This window comes from Lissotriton vulgaris, chromosome 5 (genome assembly GCF_964263255.1).
Source record: "Lissotriton vulgaris chromosome 5, aLisVul1.2, whole genome shotgun sequence".
Classification (NCBI taxonomy): Eukaryota; Metazoa; Chordata; class Amphibia; order Caudata; family Salamandridae; genus Lissotriton; species Lissotriton vulgaris.
In genome coordinates, this window is record NC_141693.1 from 344,138,827 (window position 1) to 344,163,014 (window position 24,188).

A 24,188-nucleotide genomic window follows, 5' to 3' on the forward strand; every position below is an offset into this window, starting at 1 on the left:
CGGCGGTGACGTGTCTGGTCATCTAGAGGGAGGAGTCCAGGATGAAGCCCAGGTTGCGTCTGTGGTCCGTTGGTTTGGGTGCGCTGCCCAGGGCAGGGGGCCACCAGGAGTCGTCCCAGGCAGTGGGTGATGATCCAAGAATGAGGACTTCCGTCTTGTCTGAGTTCAGTTTCAAGCGGCTGTTTATCATCCACTCTGCTACGTCTTTCATCCCTTCGTGTAGGTTGGTTCTGGCGGTGGCTGGGTCATTGGTGAGGGAGAGGATCTGCTGGGTGTCGTCGGCGTAGGAGATGATGTTGAGGTTGTGTTGGTGTGCGATTGCTGCGAGGGGGCTCATGTAGACGTTGAAGAGGGTGGGACTGAGTGATGATCCTTGTGGTACGCTGCAGATGACTTCGGTGGCCTCGGATCTGAACGGGGGAGGCGGAGTCTCTGGGTTCTTCCGGCGAGGAACGAGATGATCCACTCTAGTGCCTTCTCTTGGATTCCGATGTTGCTGAGGCGCTGCACTAGGGTGCGGTGGCAGACAGTATCGAATGCTGCGGAGAGGTCCAGGAGGATGAGGGCCGCTGTTTCCCCGTTGTCGAGCAGGGCTTGGATGTCGTCAGTGGCTGCGATGAGGGCGGTCTCGGTGCTGTGGTTAGCTCGGAAGCTAGACTGCGAGTGGCCGAGGGATCCATTCATCTCGAGGAAGGCGGCAAGCTGTCTGTTGACGGTCTTCTCGATGACTCTGGCAGGAAAAGGGAGGAGCGAGATGGGGCGGTAGTTCTTGAGGTCGGTGGGGTCTGCTGATGGTTTCTTTAGGAAGGCGCTGAGTTCGGCATGCTTCCAGCTCTCCGGGAAGGTGGCGGTGTTGAAGGAGCAATTGATGATGTCCCGGAGTTGGGGTGCAATGGCGGAGTCGGCCTTGTTGAAGACGTGGTGGGGGCATGGGTCAGTTGGTGATCCGGAGTGGATGGTGTTCATCGTGTGGATGGTGTCTTCGGTGCTGCCCTGGGTCCAGGCGCGGAGGGTGGTGGTGGGGCCATCGGTTCGGGGGTTGGGTGTGTGGTCTGTGCGCCGAAGCTGTTGTGTATGTCGGTGATCTTGCTGTGGAAGAACGAGGCGAGTGAGTCGCAGAGGTCTTGTGAGGGAGTGATGTTGTGGTTTCCGGCCCTGGGGTTGGAGAGCTCTTTGACGATGCTGAAGAGTTCTTTGCTGTTGTGTGCGTTGTTGTCTAGTCGTTCCTTGAATGCTGTCTTCTTGGTGGTGTGGATCAGCTGGTGGTGTTTGCGGGAGGCGTGCTTGAGGGCGGTCATGTTGTCTGTAGTCGGGTTTTTTCGCCAGGCTTTCTCGAGGGTACCGCAGTTCTTCTTGGAGTTCTTGAGGTTGTCGTTGAATCAGGAGGCTTTCTTGCTGCCGGGCCTGCTGGGATGGTTTTTCAGAGGTGCGAGGTCGTCAGTGCAGTTGGTGATCCACTGTGTGAGGTTGTTGGCTGCTTGTTCGGGGTCCGTTGAGCTGGCGGGAGGGTTCTGGCTCAGTGATGTGGTGAGCTGGTCAGTGGTGATCTTGTTCCAGCTCCTGCGGGGAACCTGTTGCGGGTGGTGGTGAGTCGTGGTCCTTCTGAAGTTGAAGTGGACGCAGCTGTGGTCTGTCCAGTGGAGTCCGGTGGAGTGGGTGAAGGAGATGTACTTGCTGGAGGAGAAGACTGGGTCAAGCTCGTGTCCGGCGTAGTGGGTGGGGGCGTTCACCAGTTGCTTGAGTTCGAGGTTGGCGAGGTTGTCCAGCAGGGTGGTGGTGGTGTTGTCGTTGTTCTCCAGGTGGAAGTTGAGGTCCCCTAGGAGGATGTAGTCCGCGGAGGGGAGGGCGTGGGGGCTGATGAAGTCTGCGATGTCTTCGCTGAATTGTGACTAAACCTGTTAGCATCCAAGGAAATGAATCTTCTTTCCCATTGATCATACCATGACTGTAGAATCTTATGTATGACTTACATGAAGTAGTAGTAGTTTATTGTATAGTTAATAAAAACCATTACAAATATGTTAGACATTCTAATAAATAATTGCAAAAAACATTAAAAAACTCAAATATTGATCACTTAAAATGTAATGTCTACTGGGTTTTAGATAGTATGAACAGGTCAGCAATTCAGTTTCCCCTCGCGTGGCAACTACAGCAGGTTGCCCTCTATATTCTGTTTGGTCAAATAAGCTTTAAAAGTGCAAGTGCATTGTGCACAACAATATATATGTCCATCAGTTTACTTATGGTGCTTGGAAAACAGTCCCTAGTGCACTGATTCTCCCAGCTGTTTGTTCAGAAATGTTGTTACCTGGCACACCAGGGACATCGAAATTTTAATAAGCCAGGAAGTTATGACTTGTGTTGGGAAACGAACCTCTCTGCAGGGTCACCTCTAGCTTTTTGCCTTCCTCCTCCTCTTTTTCTAACCTTGTTTTTGTTGGCTTCAGGACTCTGAGAACTTTAACACTGCTAATCAGTGATAAAGTGCATGTGCTCTCTCCCCTAAACATGGTTTGATTGAAAATTGGCATATTGATTTTTACCTATAACTTCCTAGTAGAATGCTCTATATGTGCCCATGGCATGTAAATTAAATGTTACTAGTGGACTTGCAGCAGTGATTGTGTCACCCACTCAATGAACCATTTAAAAGTCTCAGGCATGCCACTGTAAAGCTTGTGTGTGCAGTTTAGACTACCATGTTGACTTGGTATTTAAAACCCCTTGCCAAGCCTTAAACAACCCTTTTATTAAATACATGTCGCCCCTAAGGTAGGACCTAGATAGCCCATAGGGCAGGGTGCTGTGTAATCAAAAGGCAGGACATGCACTTTTAAGTTTTTAATGTCCTGGTAGTGAAAAACACCCACATTCGTTTTTCACTACTGTGAGGCATACCATTCTCATTGGTTAACATTGGGGATTCCTTATTGCATTTAATAAGCTGTAATTCCTAGTTGAGAGACTGTAGATATATCATGTTTAGTACCTATGGAATGGTATTGATACATCCTCTTTAATGGTAAAGTTGGATTTGTCATTATTATTCTAAAAATGCCTCTTTAGTAAAGTTATGCATTTTACTGCTCGTTACCATTTGGTGTCTGGTGCCTCTCTCTGATCACTGGCTGGACTGAGTGGCAGCTGGACTATGTACATTCCCTTTAGACAGCCACACACAAAGGGAATCTGGGTGTGACTTCATGTATCTTCCTGGAAGAATGGGAGGGAGGAGCTGGGCACAGCCTCATATTTACATTAGCTGGTTCTGGTGGCTCAGTGGACAAATGTATCCACTGCAGGGGCCTGTGTTCGACCTCATGGTCATAGGTTCAAATCACGGCGGGTCCATTCAGCCTTTCATCCACTTGAGGTCGATAAAATGAGTACCATTGAGTTGGGTAACAATATAGATCTGTTATTTCAGCGCCAATATGCCCCGTTGCTGGGGTGAACGTGTACTTTACAAATGCACATGTTATGATATGTTTACACCTGAATATGCGGTGTTCTGTCCATACACAAAGGGTTGCATACACTCTAGTGTGTCTGGAGCCGCAACAGGAAGAAATGACCTCTGGTGCAGTTCAAAGACCCTTCTTTGAAGGGACCCCCACTTCAAAGGCACAACTGGGTATAAGTACTGGACCTCTGACTCTACCAACTCAATACACTTGTGAACCTGAACCCACTTTGAAAGGAAGAAGAACTGCTGTTCCTAAGAACTGCCACTCTGCTGGACTGCTGTTCTGAAAAACTACAGCCTTGCTGTGTCGCCCTGCTAAAAATCTCTGACTGGGAAAAGACTGCACCTCCATCACTAAACCCAGAGTGACTCCAAGGGCTAGCTGACTAGTCTCCTGTTCTAAGACTCAAGGACTTCAAAGGCTTCCACCGTGCTCCGGTGATTGGCCTAATGAAGTGGACCCAGGTGCTTGCTCCAGCAGAACCAATGCATCCTCTGCTGCAATAGCAAAATCGATGTATCACCGCCGTTGTGGGAACAGAACAGGTGCATCTCACTTGGAACCAGCACATCGCCATCTGAACCTCCACATCCGAACAATTGCATCACCGCCACCTCAGAGAAGTGATCAAAACATTCCCTTGACTGTGTGGAGAACCACCGCATTTTTAAGCCGGCACTTCATCTTTGGAACACATCGCCTTTGTTACAGTGGAGAAAATTAACACATCACCTCAGTTGTGGGATCGACACCGACACATCACTCAATTGCACCCCGCATTTTTGGGTTACAACAGGGATCAAGGAACTTTTGTTCAGTGGGCCTTCAGTTTTCCCTGTATCTGGCCCACGCTCTATCATGGTCGGCCTGAACCTTTGACTTTGTCCAGGTCCTGCGCAAACAGATATCCCGCATAGGCGCTTATTGCTTATAAGCAATGTTTTTGCATTTATTCTTGAAAAACTAATATCTTGACTTCTACTCATTGGATTTTTGTCCTGATGATCATGTTTTATCTATTAAATTAAGAGCTTTTTTTCTAACTTGGCATGGAATCTTTTTGGTTGGCTTTTTCAATGTTTTACTGTTTGATGTGTTGCACAAATATTTTCCCCATACCTCTTAAGTTAAATCGGACTGCTTCGTGCCAAGCTACTAGAGGGTGAGCACAGGTTAATTCAGGGTGTGTGGTGAATGCATCTGACTAGGACTGTGATTCATGCTTGGACAGGGTGCATAAATCTGCCTACCAGAAATCCAGTTTCTAACTGCTTGCCTACGACTGCGTATGTGTAGTTGCAAAAAAAGAAATCTGAATAACTTCCTTCTTTGTTCCAAGACTGCTGGACATGTTAAAGAATGTGGATTACCGTCTCTAGTTTTTTCCCACATAGGTGGCAGCAATGACTTATCAGACAACTTTTCAAAGACGGAATGAGATCTTTTGTTTCAAATTGCCCAAAGCGAAACAACATTAACTGATTTTAATGCAAGAGAGAAATGAGTTGTCAAGTATGATTGGGGCTTTTAGATGTTGGTATGAATTGATGACTGTCCAAGCATGGCGTTTCCTTGTGAATTAGTTCTTGTCCTGCAGTTGCAACAGGACATTTGCTGACGCATTACATTGTCTGAAGAAAGATGCTCTTTCCATTGGTATAGCCCATGCCTATTTTGTGCCTAAGATGTTTATAGATGACAACAAGTGACCATCACATGATTATTTTAGTTTTTGCTCCTCTGAGCCTCTATTTCCTGCAAGCACAAATTAATCAAATAGCCACAGTCACATCCTCGAAAGATCCAGCATAGCTTTACAAAGGCATTCTTTCTTTGCATCTCTTGGTTTATTTGACCAAATTCCAGCGGAGCTTGCACCGGGGTGGTCGACTTAGGCAATCGTAAGATGGCTTTGTAAATGTTAGTTTGTAGCAGATTCAACATGGATGCCTTGTTCCTGTGTATAATTTCCAGACCATATGCTACTGACGGTAGAATCTGAACAGCCTTGACTGTTAACAGGTGTTAGTTTGATGGGCATCTGAGTTTTATTTGCAACTATTTGAATGCAATGGTTAAAGAGTGCACCTTGGCCGCAACATGGTGAAATGTTGTTTGAAAGTCAGTTGGTGTTCCATTTGGATACTAAGGTACTTGTAGGAGGATACAGCTTCTAAACATTTACCCTTAACAAATCAATTGAGTGACTTATACTTTGAGTCAACCAATCTTTGTTTTGATTAGATTCAGCTCAAGGCCATTATGCTCTACATATAACCTGCTGTTTATTGACCTCTGGAGTCCAACGGGTCTTTGATTGAAGATTACTATGTCATCAGCATGTTGCAAATGCCCAATTTTCTCTGCTGCCAGTCTAGGAAGAAAGCCCTCAACTTATGACAGTTATAGTTTGAGATTGGCCAGATAAAGGTTTAATAAACAAAGGGCTACAAGCACCCCTGTTTCAGTCCATTTTAAGTTTGAATCTTGGGCGTTATTCTGCTGTTGTTTCCAACTGTAACATGGACCCATGTGTCACTATAAAAGGCATTAATTGAGTTTAGCAGTTTTTCAGGTAGGCTCCATTATGCCAGTTTTGCCCAGAGATGACCATGGAGAACACTGTAGGAAGTAGATTTGAGACAGATAAAACATGTAAATAGGCAACTCCTTTGCTGTATTGCCTTTTCTGCTAGAATGGTGAGAACTAACAGGTTTGTAAATTTCCCCATGCCCAAGCTGAATCCTGTGCTGACCCCAAAAGTGGACATCTTGCTTAAAGTTAGCGTTTGGTGGACCGTTAGGGCCCCGCACCCAGTCTGACTTCAATTTATTTAGTATCTTCTCCAGGCACTCAATATCTGTTAAACATTCTTCGTAGTCAATTTGGAAGGCATTCGTGATTGAACCTTCTAGGTGTCTGCCATTATTGTGATGGTCTACTGGGCACTGGTTGTTTTCTTGCAGTCCACCGGCAGCATCAGGCCTGGTATCACCAGTTTTGTTTTATGCGGACTGCGCTGACCAGATGACCCATTACATTTTGCAGAAGTGGGACACCCAGACATCCCCGGTGATTCCTGCATTTTGGTCACGATCCTGACTCACAACCAGCCTGTTTATTTCACCCCAAAAATCTTTACTGTTGGGTAACCTACTGGCAAGTAGGCGCTTATTCCGTTTACCACCCTATTGCTTCTCTTTTGCTTACCTGCATTCTTTGTGGTGGGTGATCATCATCTGTCAGAATTATGTTGTTTCGTGCACTTTGTCTATTCTTACATTCAATGAGTCTTCTTTCTTCTCTGGTGATTTGTTTTTTCATATCACTCGGTTCCTTCCATGACATTCTCCCTCACCCCATGGTACTGAAGATATTAAGGAGGAGATAAGGATGATGGCCACTTTGTTCATGATTTCGGTCCCTTGTGACACTGGCTGAAGCTAATCCCTATCATTTTTTACTTATTCTACTGCAAAAATGCCCCCCCCCCTTCTCATTAAGCTCTTGTCTGATTTCCCCTGGCCCTAATGACCTTAAAGTTGAAAGGGCAAGTCTCATTTAACATGAATGTGCTATAGAGTTAGCCTTAGCTGTTCAAGAATGCCTTAAAGTTTCAACTATAGTTTGCTACTTTAAACATTGGGTCCATCTTGAAACATAGGGGTCGATTCTGATTTGGTAAAATGCCCTCCGTATAGCCGTACAGAGTTTTTTTCCCGTACGAATCTTATGCAGAACCGTACCCATACGTACGATGTAGTACGATGTGTACCCAAAGCAGTTCTCCGTACGAATCGTACTGAAGACCGTACAACTCACTAATCCGTACGAATCGCATTCGGAATGCGCAGTACGCGATGTCCGTTCGATCAAAGCTGCATTTTCAGACCCAACAAGTATGAATCGTATCGACAACACTCCGTACGACTCTTTTTATATGGGAGCTTAAAATGTCCGTAAAAGCAGGTTTCACCTCGAAATGCATACAAAACGGACCCCCCCCGGGTACGGTGCGTACACACCATGACTGCAGGGGTATGGTGCACCGGGGTACGGTGTGTACACCCCTGGATTTCAGGGATACGGTGCGCATGTCCCCGTGCGTACACCCCATGATCGTAGGTGTACGGACCGTAGGGGTACGGTGCGTACACCCCTTGATTTTAGGGGTACGGTGCGTATGTGATAGTGTTGCCCTCCGTACGAATTGCTCATACGCGACGTTTACAGTACGAATCGCGTACTGATTCCCCAGTCCGGATCGTATTTGGCGGGTCGTACGGCATTTTTATGAATCATACGGTTCATTGTGCAGGTCGATGTCATACGGATTTACCCTTCATTTTTGTACGGTTCGCAATGGTTCGGACGTATTTTCTCGCAACAGATCGTACTACACGATTCGGACGAATTCGGACATTCGTACGGAAATGGCTACAAATACAAATCGTCGTACGGATTCGTTTCCCGAATAGGAATCAACCACTTCGTGTCAGATTCAAGGTGATGTAAATCCTAAAATTGGAAATCCCTTCCGAATTTAACATTTTCTTAAGGATGGTCTCATACGAGGTCTACCCTTTTCTAATATAAATGATCAATGGAAGCTGTCTGAGATTTTAAAGAATCTGGGGGTTCCTTAGATACAATTATCTCTTTGCCTCTAAACTTGTTAGATGATTTATAAAAAAAACAAAGCCATAGTTCCTTCTCTCAATTCTTCTTGGTATTTGCCAGCCATACAACAAGGGTTATAGGAGGATCACTTGTATTCCACTAATCATTATTTTTTATCTCATCACATTCAGGATTGCTAAGCCTTAGGCCTGTAGATAAGGTAAGCTATGGTCCTTTGTAAATACTTCTCAACATTTAGGTTTATGTAAGATAAGGTGAGACCTGTGCCAGGGTTCATACTGAAGGCATCCTTCCAAATCATCGCTCATAGAACGTTTTGCCTACTCTTTGGATGCCCGTAGGGTCATATCTATTTATTTAGAAGGTATTAAAGCGCTCACTCTTTTGATGCTTTGTTTGTTTTAGGAGTCTAGGAGAAGGAAAAAATATTCAGTAGGCAATTTAAACCACTATATGTGATTTACCATTTCCCAGTCTTAAATTTCAGTAGATCAGGAGCCTCCAGTGAAAATTTAAGATTGATCCATTAGATGTGTAGAAGTTTCCTGGACAAAAGTCAGAAGGGTCCAACTCCAAGAGCTCTGTTTAGCTACTCCAAAAGCTCATTTCCAAACTTTTCAAAATCATTATAGTTTGGAAGCACTTAAGGGCTGATAACGAAGGCGGACGGATTTCAGTCCATCCGCTATCGTTTTGTATTTGGGACCACCCGCCTACAAGGTGTCAGTCCCACATACCGTATTACAATGCGACCACCACCACTCCAGTCGCATTCCCAATATAGCAGCGGGATAGGGTCAGCAGCCCCCACAGCAATACAAAAAATATGGTGTTGACATACTCCTACACTACATGGCAGGCATCATGCGGTGCCTGCCACATGGCACAGTAGGTCCCCCCAGGGCCCATGTCCCAGGATCAGGGGGGAAGGGTGCCCCCACATCCATTTCCTCCAGCCATTTTGTGCAGGGTTGACTGCCACGGAACGACCGTGGAAAGGGATATTGTAATCCCTAGAGCGGTGCCTGACAGGCACCGCTGCCATTCAAGGAGTACAAAGAGGTCCGATAGGCGGTTGGATGACATCCGCTCGTCGGGACCACAACGGTTGGTCTTTCCGACAGCCACGCGTCTACGCCATTGTAATCTGGCAGGCGGACATCCCTGTTACGATGGCGGAGTGTCTGGTGGCAGTCCCTCTGCCATTGTAATGAGGCCCTTAGTTCTGGCCAAAGAAATTTGGGTGATAACATTCCAAAAATGAGGCATTATTAGTTAATTTGTTTTAAATACAAATCTTTGTTACTGCATCCAATATTTTGTTAATTCTTAAGAGTACTTCTTTCTTCACGCTTAATGTGACAAATATTATCAAGATATATGGACTGAGGCGGGGAAGAAGGATGAGGAAGTATTATTTAGATTACTTACCAGTGATCCTCATTACTGTACTACGCTTCCTGGTCCTAGGCCTTTTAGCACCTTCCTGCTATAATCATCTTCTCAGAACACTCTTGAGGCAGGATTTATATCTTTTAAGTTTTATAAAAGGTTATGTTCTTTGGAGAGGAAAGGGGTTGTACCGGATTGGTGGGCAAAATAGTGCCAGAGGAAGGGAAGTCGGCTTTGGGAAAAATGAAAAAAGGAAAATATTGTCTTCAAGTAAATATTTTTTTGTTAATTTGGGAGGTGGAGGTCCTCGTAATGTGCGGACTGGATTGAGGAAAATAAAAATAAAAGAGTTTTTCACCAACGGGTTCTCCTTGACTTCAAATAGACAATGTTAACACAGTTTGAGTTGTCTGTGTTGTCATTCAGAACACCAAGGTAAAAAATATCCCCTTTATTTTCAGCTACTCGTCTGTAAATTTATGTTACTTTTGTCCTTGAACAGTTAAGCATGAACCATGTTAAACATAGCCTCACCGCTCTCAGCAATACTACCTGATTATACATAAGTTAACAACTCTATACCTGGTGTCCTGCCACCCTCCAAAGTTTCAACAGAGGGCTAATCTTCCTATGAAGGATAGAAAGAAAGGCACAATCTCTCAAGGGCGGAGAGTGCCTTGTGTCAGAGTACTGGATAGAGACAGTCAGCTGGACTGCTCATAGTGTCCTTACACATCCCCTAGAGGATGTCATACTTCATCATAGTATATGAAAAAACAAGGTGACCCTGACAGTTGAACCTGGGGTAGTCTAAGTATTAAGAAAACAATGGTTCATTCTAGGCAAGACTGGTCCTGCTCAATTATAATAGTATCTAAACTTATAGCAATAGGCATATAGAGTCAATTGGTGCCCAGCGAAGTAGCCACATAGATAAACAATTTTTTTAATGAAAAATACATAGGGGCACACACTTCCTTTCGCAATGTAAAAAGAAGTATTTTAAATGATGTAGCACAGCAGTTTTTTAAATATGAGAAATATAGTTCAAGTGCTCAAATAAAAAGTGAAGACAGGCGTGATGCGACGAGTGAGGATGACATTTAAAATATATATGCCAATTGCTATAAGTTTAGATACTGTCATAATTGAGCAGTGCTTGCTGTTTCTAGGACCTGTCCGGCCTAGCATGAACCATTGTTTTTACTAAATGCTTCATCATAGAGCGGTGCTCCTCGTTGGGCCAACGCTGCAATGCACTATGAGTCAAACGAAGGGTCACTTTAGCAGAGATATTTTAAGAGGATGCTGTATGATGAATGCAGGTGAGGTGATTCGTATAGGTGCAGCGGTCCCGCAATACAAATTACGATGGCCCCGCCACACTGGCGGGCGCATCCTGTATTTTTACATTTCGGCGGACGGCAGCACCCGACACAATGTAAAAATACATGTTTTGCATTTGAATGTGCAATGTTTCAGGCACCATGCGGTGCCTGCCACCTTGTTCATGCAAATGCAGGGGGGTACCAGCAAAGGGTCCCCGAAGGCATTCTCTGCCTGAGTTTTTGAGGCAGGATCTCTGCCAAAAGAGACAGGCATCCTAATGCACACGGCTGTGCCTGCAAGGCACCGCCATAATGCCCCCATTGCACCATGTCCCGCAAGGCGGTCGGAAAAGGACCGCCTTGCTGGACCACGGCGGACCGTCTTTCCTTCCGCCGCGGTACCATTCCCATTCCCACCGCCATCCTGATTTGGCGGTAGGAAAATTTAGGTTGATGGCGGGTGGGTCTCCACCCCCGGCCGGCGGTCCTCACCGCTGGCCCGGCGGTGGCGATCCGCCCACCATCGTAATCGGCCCCTAAGATTGGTGCCCATAGGTGCTACTTCACACTACTGAAGTAGTGTGGCTCACTGGTTAGAGGCGGCAGACCCGAGAGCAGAGGACGGCCCGGGACCAGGGTTCGATTCCCGGCGCGGCAGGTTTCTGGACCAGGGTCAGCGGACTCGATAATTCTCTCGCCTCGGTGCCCACTCTGATCAGCGATCACACTCGGCAACTCTGGGCATTAGCTTGCCTCATCTTCACTAACGGCCCCACCAGACCGCCGGGGATGCCTGGTCTCACCCTGAAGATACCCATTAAGGGACCATCTCTCAGGGAAGCCAGGAAGGGTTTCGCAGCGGTCGAAGCGCCTTGGGACCCTACGGGTAAGTAGTGCGCTATATAAATGCCAATACATTTACATTTACATTTACACTTACTGTGTGTGTTTGTTGTTCTGTATCCAACTTAAATAATGCAAAAATGCAGCAACATCAGGTGGCGCGGAAAAAAACCCATTGAAGCGTGCTGTAGTTTTGGCGTGCGGACCGTGTGTCTGCACCTACCCATCTCTGCGTCCCCGTGATAGTCCTGCCACCCTCCCCAACCACTCACTTGCCATCTCTTCCCTACTGCCCAAAAATTTCAAAGAAAATATCTGGTAACCTCCCGCCCACCACACTACCATCCACAATATTGCCAACAATTTCCCCAACCTAAATATAAAAAAATCACTGAATCCTAGTTACCACCACGCCCTTGTCATTAGAAACCCTTGTCCCATCCACATATAAAAAACGTAAATGCAGGTGTCTTTGCACAGTCCCAGTCTCCAATACACCAATGCCGGTACTCACAGCGTGACCTGAGAGCTGGGACCATGTTGAGAGCAGATCTGTGAGTGCCACTCTTCAGCATTGCCACGATCACTCTGACAGCAAAAGTTTGCAGAAGAATTGTATTAAGAGACCTATGCGGGTTGGCGCCGATATATCACTGCGCACCTTGTGTCTCTCAAGACTAGGAAGGCAGAGGATTACTGCAAAACAGAGCACAGGCATTGCTTATCAGTGCCTCACTGATCTGAAGTCAGAAGTGAAAAACCAAAACTTGTTATTTCACTGCTATGATGTCAGAGCAGTGACTAATCAGGTTGGAACGCCATGTTTGCACAAATGGCCTCTACTGAAAGCCATATATTATGGGCATTTTATGTTATATTAGCATACCCTAGAATCACCAATATCACAGGCAACAGTAATTCTGGATTGAGTAAACTGCTCTTCACTATGAGACCATTTGGAAAAACATGCTGGAATTAGTGTGTCTGTGCCGATCTTGCACGTTTGTTGCAATTTCTTTTGTTCTTCAAATTTTTTTTTTAACATACAACTTAACAGGGCACATTCCTCCTTGGAATGTGCACCAAAAAGCCGCAAACGTATGATGCATAACTGCTCTTTGGCACTACTAGCTCCCTCCACCAAACCATTTAACAGCAAATATAAAAAAAAGGTTCAGTGACTAAATATCGAGGGACAGAATATCGACTGCCCAGAATATCGATTCAAAATATAGAATATAGAATCCCTATCTACAAAAAGGTAAGTACTAAATTATAGAGTACAAAATATCAATAGTTAAAATATAGTTAACTAAAATATCGAATTTTGTAAATGTATTAAAAATAATATAAATGTAATTAAATAATAAACACAATTAAATAAAACATAGTTAAAATAATGTAAAAAAGCTTAAAATGTAAAAATAATAAATGTAATCTAAAAAAACATAATTATTTAACATATATATTTACCTATTAATACTATAAAAAATTATTAATCTTATTATAAAATATTTAAAACATTATTAAAATATATTTACATATATATAAATAAACCTATTATCTAAATATAAAAAACAATAATATATAATAATTTAAATAATTAAAGTAATACGTTTATGTTAATTAATAATTTACACTACATTGGATATAACAAAATTAAAAACATTACATAGCTAAGGGAATAAAATTAGTATTCACACTCCAACAAGTGCAAAAGTAGAGAATTTGTTGGATAGTGGGAGGGTAAAAATTACTATTCCCACTCCAGAGACTGCAACAGTAGGGAAAGCGTTGGATAGTGGGAGGGTAAAATGTACTATTCCCACTCCAGAGAGTGCAACAGTAGGGAAAGCGTTGGATAGCGGGAGGGTAAAATGTACTATTCCCACTCCAGAGAGTGCAACAGTAGGGAAAGTGTTGGATAGCGGGAGGGTAAAATTTACTATTCCCACTCCAGAGAGTGCAACAGTAGGGAAAGCATTGGATAGCGTAGGGGTGAAATTTACTATTCCCACTCCAGAGAGTGCAACAGTAGGGAAAGCGTTGGATAGCGGGAGGGTAAAAATTACTATTCCCACTCCAGAGAATGCAACAGTAGAGAAAGTTTTGGATCGCATAAGGGTAAAAAATGACTATTGCCACTCCAGTGAGTGCAACCGTAGGGAAAGCGTTGGATAGCGTAGGGGTCCAATTTACTATTCCCACTCCAGAGAGTGCAACAGTAGGGAAAGCGTTGGATAGCGGGAGGGTAAAAATGAACTATTCCCCCTACAGTGAGTGCAACAGTAGGGAAAGCGTTGGATAGCGTGGGCCCGCTCCAGTGAGTGCAACAGTAGGGAAAGCGTTGGATAGCATAGGGGTAAAAATTACTATTTCCACTGCAGAGAGTGCAACTGTCAGGAAATTGTTGATTTAATATTTAAATAGGAATAAATTAATTATCAATACCAATTAAAAATTAATTAAATGTAATTACCAATCAGAACATATTTAATAATTAATTAATTATAAATATCAACAATTATTATTTAATAAAAAGTAGTTACCTATTAATAATTAATTACAACCAATAATTTTTAATACCAAAAATGTAATAAGTAATACAAAAATACCAATTAATAATTAACAATAAATTATGTATCAATAATTTCAATATTTATTTAATTACAATTGCATTACTTCCCACCCTATTCCCCTATAACCCAAAACCCACTCCAAATAATAAACTAATACAATTAACATAATTGTCAACTGAACAATTACTCAAAATGAATTACCATTTAATAAAAAATAATTACCAATTAATAATTAATTAACAATCAATTAATTATAAATACATATGAATAATATTAAAATATTTACTTAATTACAATTAAATTACTTCCCACCCTATTACCCTATAAACCCACAACCCGCTACTGAACTAAAACTCAAAATAAAATTACTAATTATTAATAATTCCTAAAAATTAATATTTAATTTACTATAAATAAATTACTTCCCACCCTATTCCCCTATAAACCCACAACCCGCTACGGAATTAAATTACATAAAATTCATTACTTTAAAAAAATTTAACATACATTACAATAATAATATATATTTTTAACACATATACTAGCACACATAACACAAAAAAATTAAGATTATGGAAATCAATATTTCTTAATTTGATATTATGGAAAACTGTATTTCTAAATTGGATTTTATGTAAATTGATATTTCTTTCCTCAAATTCGATATTCTTTACAACTATATTTTGGGAATTCGATATTCTGGCATCTCTATATTTTTGATTCGATATTCTGGACAGTCGATATTTAAAATTCGATATTTTGGGTGTTTAACATAAAAAAGACCAAAAACAATATAAGAATTGCAGTGGCCTGAAGTAGGGCCAAGAGAAAGAGGGGGTGGACTGAGGATATGCCCGATTTAGGGGAGAAGACATTTTGAGTAGGTTTACTATGCTGTCACTCAAGGGCAGTCATACCTCCCCTAGGGTGAGTCCTCCTGAGGAAAGAACATTACAGACCTGAGGCAGTCATACTATCAACATACCTCTGGAGATTTGGGGGTCACAGACTCCCTCCTAAAGCATGCTGTACTTAATAAAAAAAATGCTGTAGAGCTCTTAGTCTAGTGGTTTTGAAGCAGAGGAATTCAACTGTTGACATTAGTCAATAAGTGGTTGCCATATAGCTGAATATCTTTTGTCTGCGAGTACAAGATTGTGTGTTATGTGTGCAATAGCCAATTTATGCCATAGGTGACTAAACCACAGTGCCATAGCCAGGGCCTCTGTCTATTTCCAGAATAGAGTTATAAGCTGTTTGGCAGCACGCATCATGTAGCAGTCTCGTCTTTAGCATCCTTACGACGCGTTCCTTTAGCACGCAAGTCGTTACAACGACTTGCCTTAGGGGGTCTCTGAACTTTAGAATTGTATCCCTTACTTTTCCAACTCCAGTCTGCGCATCTGTAGGAAAGGTGTTAGACTTAAAATCCAAAACCACTCCACCAATGCTCCCTCCTAAAGCAAGTTGTTGTAACAACTTGCGTGCTAAACGAATACGTGGTAAGGAAATATTTGTTTCATTGCTGGCGCTGTGAATTCACAGTGTGATTCTGGCTTCATTCTAAAGGACACTTCCCATTCTCTGGAGTAGTCTGCTGGAGCCCAAGGAGTAAGAGGGAAGTTTCAGCGAAATGGTGTACCTTATCATCCCTTTGATGTTGCCTAGTTTCTCCTTCCAGACGGTCTGCATAACTAATATTACCATTTCTTTTAACCATCTTTAAACAAAGTTTGGGGTGATATACACCAGAGCCCCAGTGTTCCTGTGAAATCGCATCCAAAGTTAACTTTTACACTGAAATCTTATAGAAACTGCATACACATACAGATAGTATATGGATGTTGAATTAAAAAATGAGAAAATCCAGACGGACCTGGTACCAAAGATGGCCATTACATTTTAAGACGGAGTTATCCATTCGCTCCTGTAGAATCTTTAGTTTACGAGAGGATTTATGAATTAGTGATGGCATCCCACAGTATGCTCTTTAATGTTCATGAGGGGCACATTAAAGTGTTTGGTGTTTCTTTCTACGTGAGTCTCTTCCAAATTGTTGTTTCAGGAAGTTCACTGGCTTCTGTAGCAAAGATTTGGTAAAGCGAAAGTGTATCTCTTATGTTGCAACCTCAGCTACCTTTAACTTGTCAAAATGTATTTAAACACTGATTCAATAAGATTTTTCACTGCTCCCGAATTACAGGATTAAGGCAGGAGAAAGCCAGGTAACTCATGGGTTACTCCTGAAATTTATGAGTGAACCAGGATTGTACAAGAGTACATCACACTCACTTATACAAGACTTTGTTAATCTTGCCCAGAGATCTTTCACTTAGAGCTGAATGAATCATTCAATGATGTTCTACATTGTGTTTTTAATGTTTGTTTATTGCATACAATGTTGCTGTGTGAAACATTAATATGCTGTTTAATAATTTAGTTTGAAATAGTTGTGCATTGTTTATGTTAATTAATGATTTATGGCCCGAATTGTATGTTGGTGGAGAGGGAACTCTGTTGTGGCTGCGACAGAGTTCCCGCCCTACCAACTTTACGGTCTGCCTGCCAGATTTGAAAACAGATGTAATGGTAGCGGAGACTACTCCACCTCCGCTCTAGTCAATCCCCTCCAATGGCCCGATGGAGTCAGGACCGTTGGAGGTTTTGCTGTGAATTCACCCACCTAATTTAGATGAGTAGGCATACAGCCATTTTTCACTCCCCGCCACTGCCAAGATGCCCGATTCCTTCATTGTTATGGGAGCCTACCCCACGGTGAGGAGAGCATTGTTTTTGTTATTTTAAAAACAAATGCTGCTTTGGGATTTTCATTTTGAAAAAAATATATTTTGTAACTTTGCCTTGCGGCTCTGACTAGTTGAGAAAGCTGTATGGAGAACTTACAATGTATGGCCAGGAACCACTCTGACAGTGGTTCCTGTCTATGCAAGAAATAAGCGTTGGGCCAGCAGACATTTTTTTAATTTGGCTGGCTTCACCTCGGTCAGTACAAGGGAATAATCTATTTCATGACCCTGGCAGAGAGCTTGCTGCCTTTCAGCCAAATTGTAAATTAGGCATTTATGTATTTAATGAAAATGTTTGTGTCCCACTTTTGAAAGAGTTTTTTCTCTTCTTTTCCAAATGTCTATATAAGTGTGTAATAAAAACAGTTATCACAGAAATGAAATGTTGATACAGTTCGATATATTTCTATCAATTAGGTAGTAGATTTTACCACTGTCTTCCAAAAGCCCTCTTTCTTAGTGCGAAGTATTTCCTGGTTCAGCTAGTTGATCTGCCGAATAACGTTTAATTAATGATGTGGGGCTAAAGCAAAACCTGGCCCAGATTCACTAAGGCTTTGCACTGGTGCAAAAGTTATTCTGCATGGTAAAGGTGACTTTTTCTTAGCACATAAGCCACTTTGAAATGTTTTGCATCACTTAGTCTCAAGGTGGTGGATCATTAGTTTTGATGCAAAGCCCAATCAGCTAAGGTGTCCAGGCCAAGCTTTACCCAAAATACTAACACCTGCCTGACGCTGGCTTAAACTAGGTGAAATGTGTTATTTTCTCAAAAAAGCAATGCATTGCATGCATGCTGCAGGGCTAATCACACATCTAATACGTAGAATCCTCCTCAGTTTATTGGAATTTGTGCTGAAAGCACATGCTTCCAGTGCAAATCCTATTCTGGACAACGCACACGTGCTGTGAGGCTGAGCATCAGGCAAAGCAGCCTGTATATGCTTTAGCACAGGAGATGACAGCAGAAGCAGGCCAATGATAGTAACTATGGATGTGCACAGTGTTTTCCCAAGTGGGCAAGACTTTCTTGCGTGAAAAAATAGCAAATCTTAACTCTGAGCCTGTATCACAGCTTGTGTGCACTGTTCTAGTGTTCACCATGGTGCGCCTTTACACAGGTGCGCCGGGTGCTAACAAGAATATTGCGCCGTAGTAGAGTGCATGCGCTTCCTCCAGGACAGCTTCAAACTTCCGCTGCCCTGGGGGCAGTGCATTCATTAAACTAAATGTTATATGTCGTATACTTGTAAAGCGCACAGCTGCCCCAGCAAAGGGGCGTCCCGGCGCTGTATACCGCTGGGGAACCCATCCTGGCTTTCCCTGTGAGATGGTCCCTCCTGGGCATCTCCAAGGTGAAGACAAGCATCCCCGGCGCTGATGGGGCCATTAGTAGAGATTAAGCAAGCTATTGCCCAGAGTTGCTGAGTGGGACCCATGGTTGGAGTAGGCACAGAGGTGAGAATTATCGAGTCCGCTGACCATGGCCCAAGACCCTACCGCCTCGGGAATTGAACCCTGTTCCCGGGCCAACCTCTGCTTCCGGGTCTACCGCCTCTAACCAGTGAGCCACACCACTCCACTACAGAGCAACTGCTTTAAAGCCTGCCCTTTGAAGAGTGGGTAGAGTTCCCCCTGCAAGCGGCTGCAGTGAGTGAATGCACCCGCTTTCAGGGACATGTCCTAGGGATTATGGGACTTACATAGGGCTGCCCTCAGGGGTGTACTGTCAGTTTACCTCTTGAGGGCATGTTAGCCTCTGCACCCACATTCATAATACAACGGAGGCCCAGAGTAAAAGTGATTTCCTCATTTGTATGGAGCCACATCCTAATGCAAATGAGGAAACTCTCTCTGAAGATAGCACTGGCGCTAGATGTGCCCCAGCACCATCAGTATTACAGAAGGGGTTGCACAAGCATCTGCAGCCTCTTCTGTACACCCATAGTGCCACAAGGGTGCAAAAAGGGGTCACACATGCCTTTAGTGCCACAATACACGATCTGTAATATGGCCCCTGGTTTTTTCACCAGATATTTTATGAGCTACAGATGGAGCCACTTCTGGAGTAAAAACTACTGAAAATAGGGAATTACCCCTTAAACTTGGTTTAGAAACAACAGTCCACTTGATAATACCCCATTTCTTAGGGGCTGCTCAGAGTGACATTAGAAAGGGCAAATTATTGCTATAACTCAGGATTACTAGAATATCGGTGATTTCATGTTTCATGACAAAAGGAATAAGGGCATAAGAATCAGTGTTTCATGCCTCAATTTGCCTAAGGAAATAGTCACATTGGCATTGTTCTCTACATGGCGCACCATAGTTCACAGGTAAATAGATTTAGTTTTACAAGAACTAAAATGCCTTTTCAAAGGCATGAGATGTAATGAGTTTATTCTCGCCAGGTAGCACTACGCTCAACAAACTAATATTAATTGGTGGATAAAAAAGTGGACATTTGTCATTTTTCTAGGTGTCAGTGGACCTGACTCCAAAATAATTTACTCTTGTATTACTCTTAGTTTCTGCCTGAATGCTTAGTTATTACTCATGGTTTAGTACTGAATTGCAGGGTTAATGCAATTCAGTAGTAAACCATGAGTAAGACAAGAGTAAATCACATCTACTCACTGAAAAATCTTTGACTTGGGCAACGTACTTTCCTATCATGTTGGTTCCTGATTGTGCCATGCTGTTTTGCAGCAGCTTAACATGGCTCACAAAACAGTGCGAGGAAAGTCTCAGGTGCCTAGTAGGAAGTGTAGTACATAGATAATCTCAGTTGAAACAGATAAATCACAACAACAGATTTTTTGTGAATCACATTAAAAAATCTCCACTCCATTGTAATGTGTCTGGTACCCAGCTCCAACTAGAGACCATTCAAACGTCAGCAATATTGTCAAAACCGCTTACGTTCAGATGTGTAGTCTTCGCAAATGTAGGTGTCCAGAGTAGACTACCATTCTAAATATTGACCAATGCATCATAATACTGAGTTCAGAAATGTGTAAGATATGAAAAGCTAATCACATTTTATGGGGAAATACATTCTTCTACATGGATATGCATGGCAAGAGCTACTCTCAAAACTATTATAACCCTATGCAAAAGTCAATCTCAAAATCTCTTCTGCTATCCATTTTTCTCCACAACTGTTCCATAATGACTTCGAGCTTCTCCTCCATCTCAAAGAACTTTTTTATATTTCTCATCATCTTCATCAGTTCTTTTCATTAACTATAATTAATACATTCCGGAAAAAAGAAATCTAAGATTGCAAGAACAGAAAAAATAAATACGACATACATTAAATGTAAAACTAAACGTTTAAGATGGGTGAGGGTTTGTCAATGTGAAAATATGGAAGAGGTTTGAAAGACTAATTGTTTAATCCCAGGTATGGCATGAACATAGAAACCATGGACTGGAAAAACTTCCTTTGATTGTATTAAATGTTGTTCTGTAAATGAGACACAATGGATTGAAGTTTATTTAAAGTTGTCCATGTACCTGACTGACATTCTGATATGGTACACCCCAAACATGTATTTTTGATCTGCCATTTCCAACCTCCAAGATATGCTCAACCACAATCCTCCTTGTGCAGCATCTAGGTTCTCATCTCTCTACCTGTTAGTTCCATTTCATTGTAGTGAATGCCTTGCGATCTAAGCTTGTTCCTCACTCTTGAATTTTCAAACCACCCTTAAGAAGCATCTCATGAGATCAGAAAATAAAAAGAAAACCACACTCTTGCATTTATTGTGCAAGTGTGCAATTTTTTTTATAGAACTCCAGTTCCTGTTTGTCCTTATGTTTATTACCTGCTGTCTAATGAGCCACCCAACGGTTCCTATTTACACATTCCTACAATGGCATGTTACTTATCAGATTAGCCAGTCATGCTATCTGCCATATTTTGCTTTTTTAGGTGGTGTGCTATGTAGTTTCCTTTCATAAGACCGAAGTGAACGTGACTTCTAAATCTGGTTCACTTGTCTCTCAATAAACTGAAACACCTAATTAAAGCAATAAAGAAAACCGTAAAAAAAAGGTAAGATTAGGGATCCTAAATGTATTGAATCATGTACTGAATGTGATCCCATTGTTATAGATGGAATTTCACGGATTTAGCACTGTATATGGGCAGTGAAAATCCTCTTTGGTTTATAGGTTTACAAAACGTGTCTTGTTCCTCTTCTGAATTTTGAATCTTAAAATATATAACCAAGGTTGGTGCAGTGTAAAACAAAGAAAATCAAATCATTTTTCAACTTAATTTTAGAGGTTTCCTGAACGGTGATAATAATGTAGCCATTATAGGTTGAGAAGACACTTTCCTTCATTTTGAGTTTGCAGTTGTATTTTAATGTCCTATATAACGTGGTGCTCTTCAGTCTCGTTAGATCCTACGGTGTTTAGTTATTTCCTGAGTTTTTCTACACTTACCCAACTCATGTGTGTGTTATTGGAATGCATTTAAAATGTAATCAGTGTGATTCTGACAATTCTTCAAAATAAAATATTTGACCTTGTACAGAAACACCTTATTTGGTTTACGCCCAGGTAAAATTTAAATTACATATGCAAAATGCACAACCTGCATGTCACCTGAAATTGACTGTTTCCTTGAAATGTCACCTTAGAGATTGGATCATGGAGAAAGTATCTTGCGGGCATAGCAAAGCCACGACTGAGAGGCAGTTCCTGCTTGAAGAAGTCTCCTGTCAGAAAATCACATGACTTTTGTTCACCCTTGTGTCCAAAAGTCATTCAAGATATGTACAAATCTCACTTTGTATAATTTGGCATAATTCATGTAGCTTTCAAGTTTCACATGAAGTGATGGACTTGAGTTAACCAGTACAGTTGCAGAATTGCAGCACATTAGAATTTTTGGGATTTCTGTGCCCCTGTTAAAACAGCCACACCCTTTACACAGAAGTAGAACATGGAAGGGTGACTTTTTACTCATTCAAGGTGAAGATGGGGAATCTCACATGAACAGTACACATACACGGTACTCTGGTCTTACATCCCAATGAGTGGAAAAACACAATGAAAGCAGGAGGATAAAACCACAATAACTAGAACTCTATTTAGCCAGAACCCATGAAAGACATAGAACTGAATACAAAATGAGAAATACATGGCTAATAAATGTTTCTTTATTTGGAAACTTAAAGGTCACTCCTGATCGAAGCATAAACGCCTTCATATCTGTTTTTGTATTGTAGGAAAAAGAGGAAGAAGCCCGCTTGGCCACCATGCCAGCTTGGCGAAGAGAAATCTTACGGAAGAAGATGGACGAAGAAAGGTATGGCAACATCTGTTGTTGTTTTAGTTATGTTTTATTTTGTTTTAAGTAGTCATGTTTTCCCTAACTCATTCTTTTTTCTCTTTTTGCCATCGCTTACAGGGAGCAGAAGCGGTGAGTTGGATGTTTTTCAATCTCTCTTTAATGTTGGTTGGGTAAAACCACTTTTGCCAAGGGTTGTGTTAGAATTAAAAGCCTAATGCTAAGATGCAATTCGCTACAATGTAGAGTTATTATATTTGTGTCAAAATGTCATGCTTTACATGATTTGCAATTGGAAATAGTACAGTGTCGTCCTAATTAATTGAATTGAAAACATCCTATTTACTTTCTTTTAAAAAAAAAATGTTGTAATCATTGATTCTTCCTCCCTTGTGCCACTCATGCGAGTTTTCTTTAACTTTTCCTGTCCTGTTATGGTGACTCTTTCAAGGAGGAATGCTCGAGTGCCTTCTGTTTGTGTGGTCCTGTCCTTCTCCCCACGAACCCTGTTCTTCTTAACTTTGTGGGATACATTTTCATATTTGAGGAGAAGATAACCTCCTGAATGTTCTTTCTCGATCTCCTTCTTCCTCAATCTTAATTAAAGTGTACCTGATGAGGCTAATCTCCGTACTCTGCCCACAAGGCAGTTCTGTTCGCCTTTTCTGCATTGACGTCAATACACCAAAATGCCTGGGGTAGCGGGTGAAGCATCCTACTTCTTTTCACTGCTATAACTTCACAGGAAGTGACATCATAGGATCCGAAGTCTTCATAGGAAATTCCCATTGACCCAGATGATTTAGTATAAAAATACATCACTAAAGTTAACAAACCTGCATAATTGCAAGATGAATAAAATGACAGAAGGCTTACTAAAGCAGATATGTCTATTTTAGTAACCAGCAATATTTTAATTAGCGTACTGGCATGAAATGTCAATGGTGTAACCATTACCTACTATGTGCAACCATTAAGTGACAAAAGCCTGAGGTAAAGACACAATATATAAGTACTTCAGAACAGACTCTGAGCTGTAGTCATGTTTTATTTTCACCTCAATCATGTCATAACATATCTTTTCAATTCACCATCTTTCTCTCTTACAGCTGTGCCTCAGAGTCCATCTCGAACCTCCAAAGCAGTAATTTCAATCTCCTTTCTTCTCTATCTTTCTTTTCCTACCACCCTTTTCTCTGTCCTACTCACCTCTATCTTGCCCAGTTTGTCTTTCACCCACCCTGTTCTCTACTCTTCATAGTACCTCTACAATCCTAACTCTTCTAGTTTCACATTTACTTTAAAATCTACATCTTTTATTATCACACCTTTGTCCCTCCAAATGCAACCACTCATTCTTGCACACTCATTATACACACCTTTCCAAATCCACGTACCTTTTTTATATTTTCTCTCCTTTGTATCTGACAGCTGTACTATTCCTTCTATTACCTTTCGGTATCTTTGCAACTCAACAGCACTCCTTTGCTACCTTTCTCTTTCCCAATTAAACTGCTTCTTCCAACTTTGTCAATGTCATTCTTTCACCATTACCTCTACCTGTTTCTTACCCACCTATGTCTCTCCCAGTTTCTCTCCAAACTCCACCTCATTCTCATATCTAATCAGTTTCCACTTCACTTGCAGAATTCTAATTATCTCAGCACAAGCCCATTCTGTTTTGATGTCATATTTACCACTATCTTTATCTCGGGATACTAATTATTCTCAACTCTTTAGTTTCACTATTCACTACTAATTATCCTCATCTCTTTATTTTCACTGTTCACTCAAGTTCTAATACCTTTTCTCAAACTAG

General features: G+C 42.0%; 1 protein-coding gene across 1 annotated transcript in view; it reads left to right on the forward strand.

Moving 5' to 3' along the window:
• The window catches only part of ESPN (espin), a 1,077,204-nt gene that overhangs the window by 1,003,414 nt on the left and 49,602 nt on the right, over positions 1-24,188 (forward strand). The window contains exons 13-14 of the mRNA XM_086921582.1: positions 22,308-22,387; positions 22,490-22,501. Coding sequence (XP_086777708.1) covers positions 22,308-22,387; positions 22,490-22,501 — 92 coding nt within the window. The remainder of the gene's footprint in view (positions 1-22,307; positions 22,388-22,489; positions 22,502-24,188) is intronic.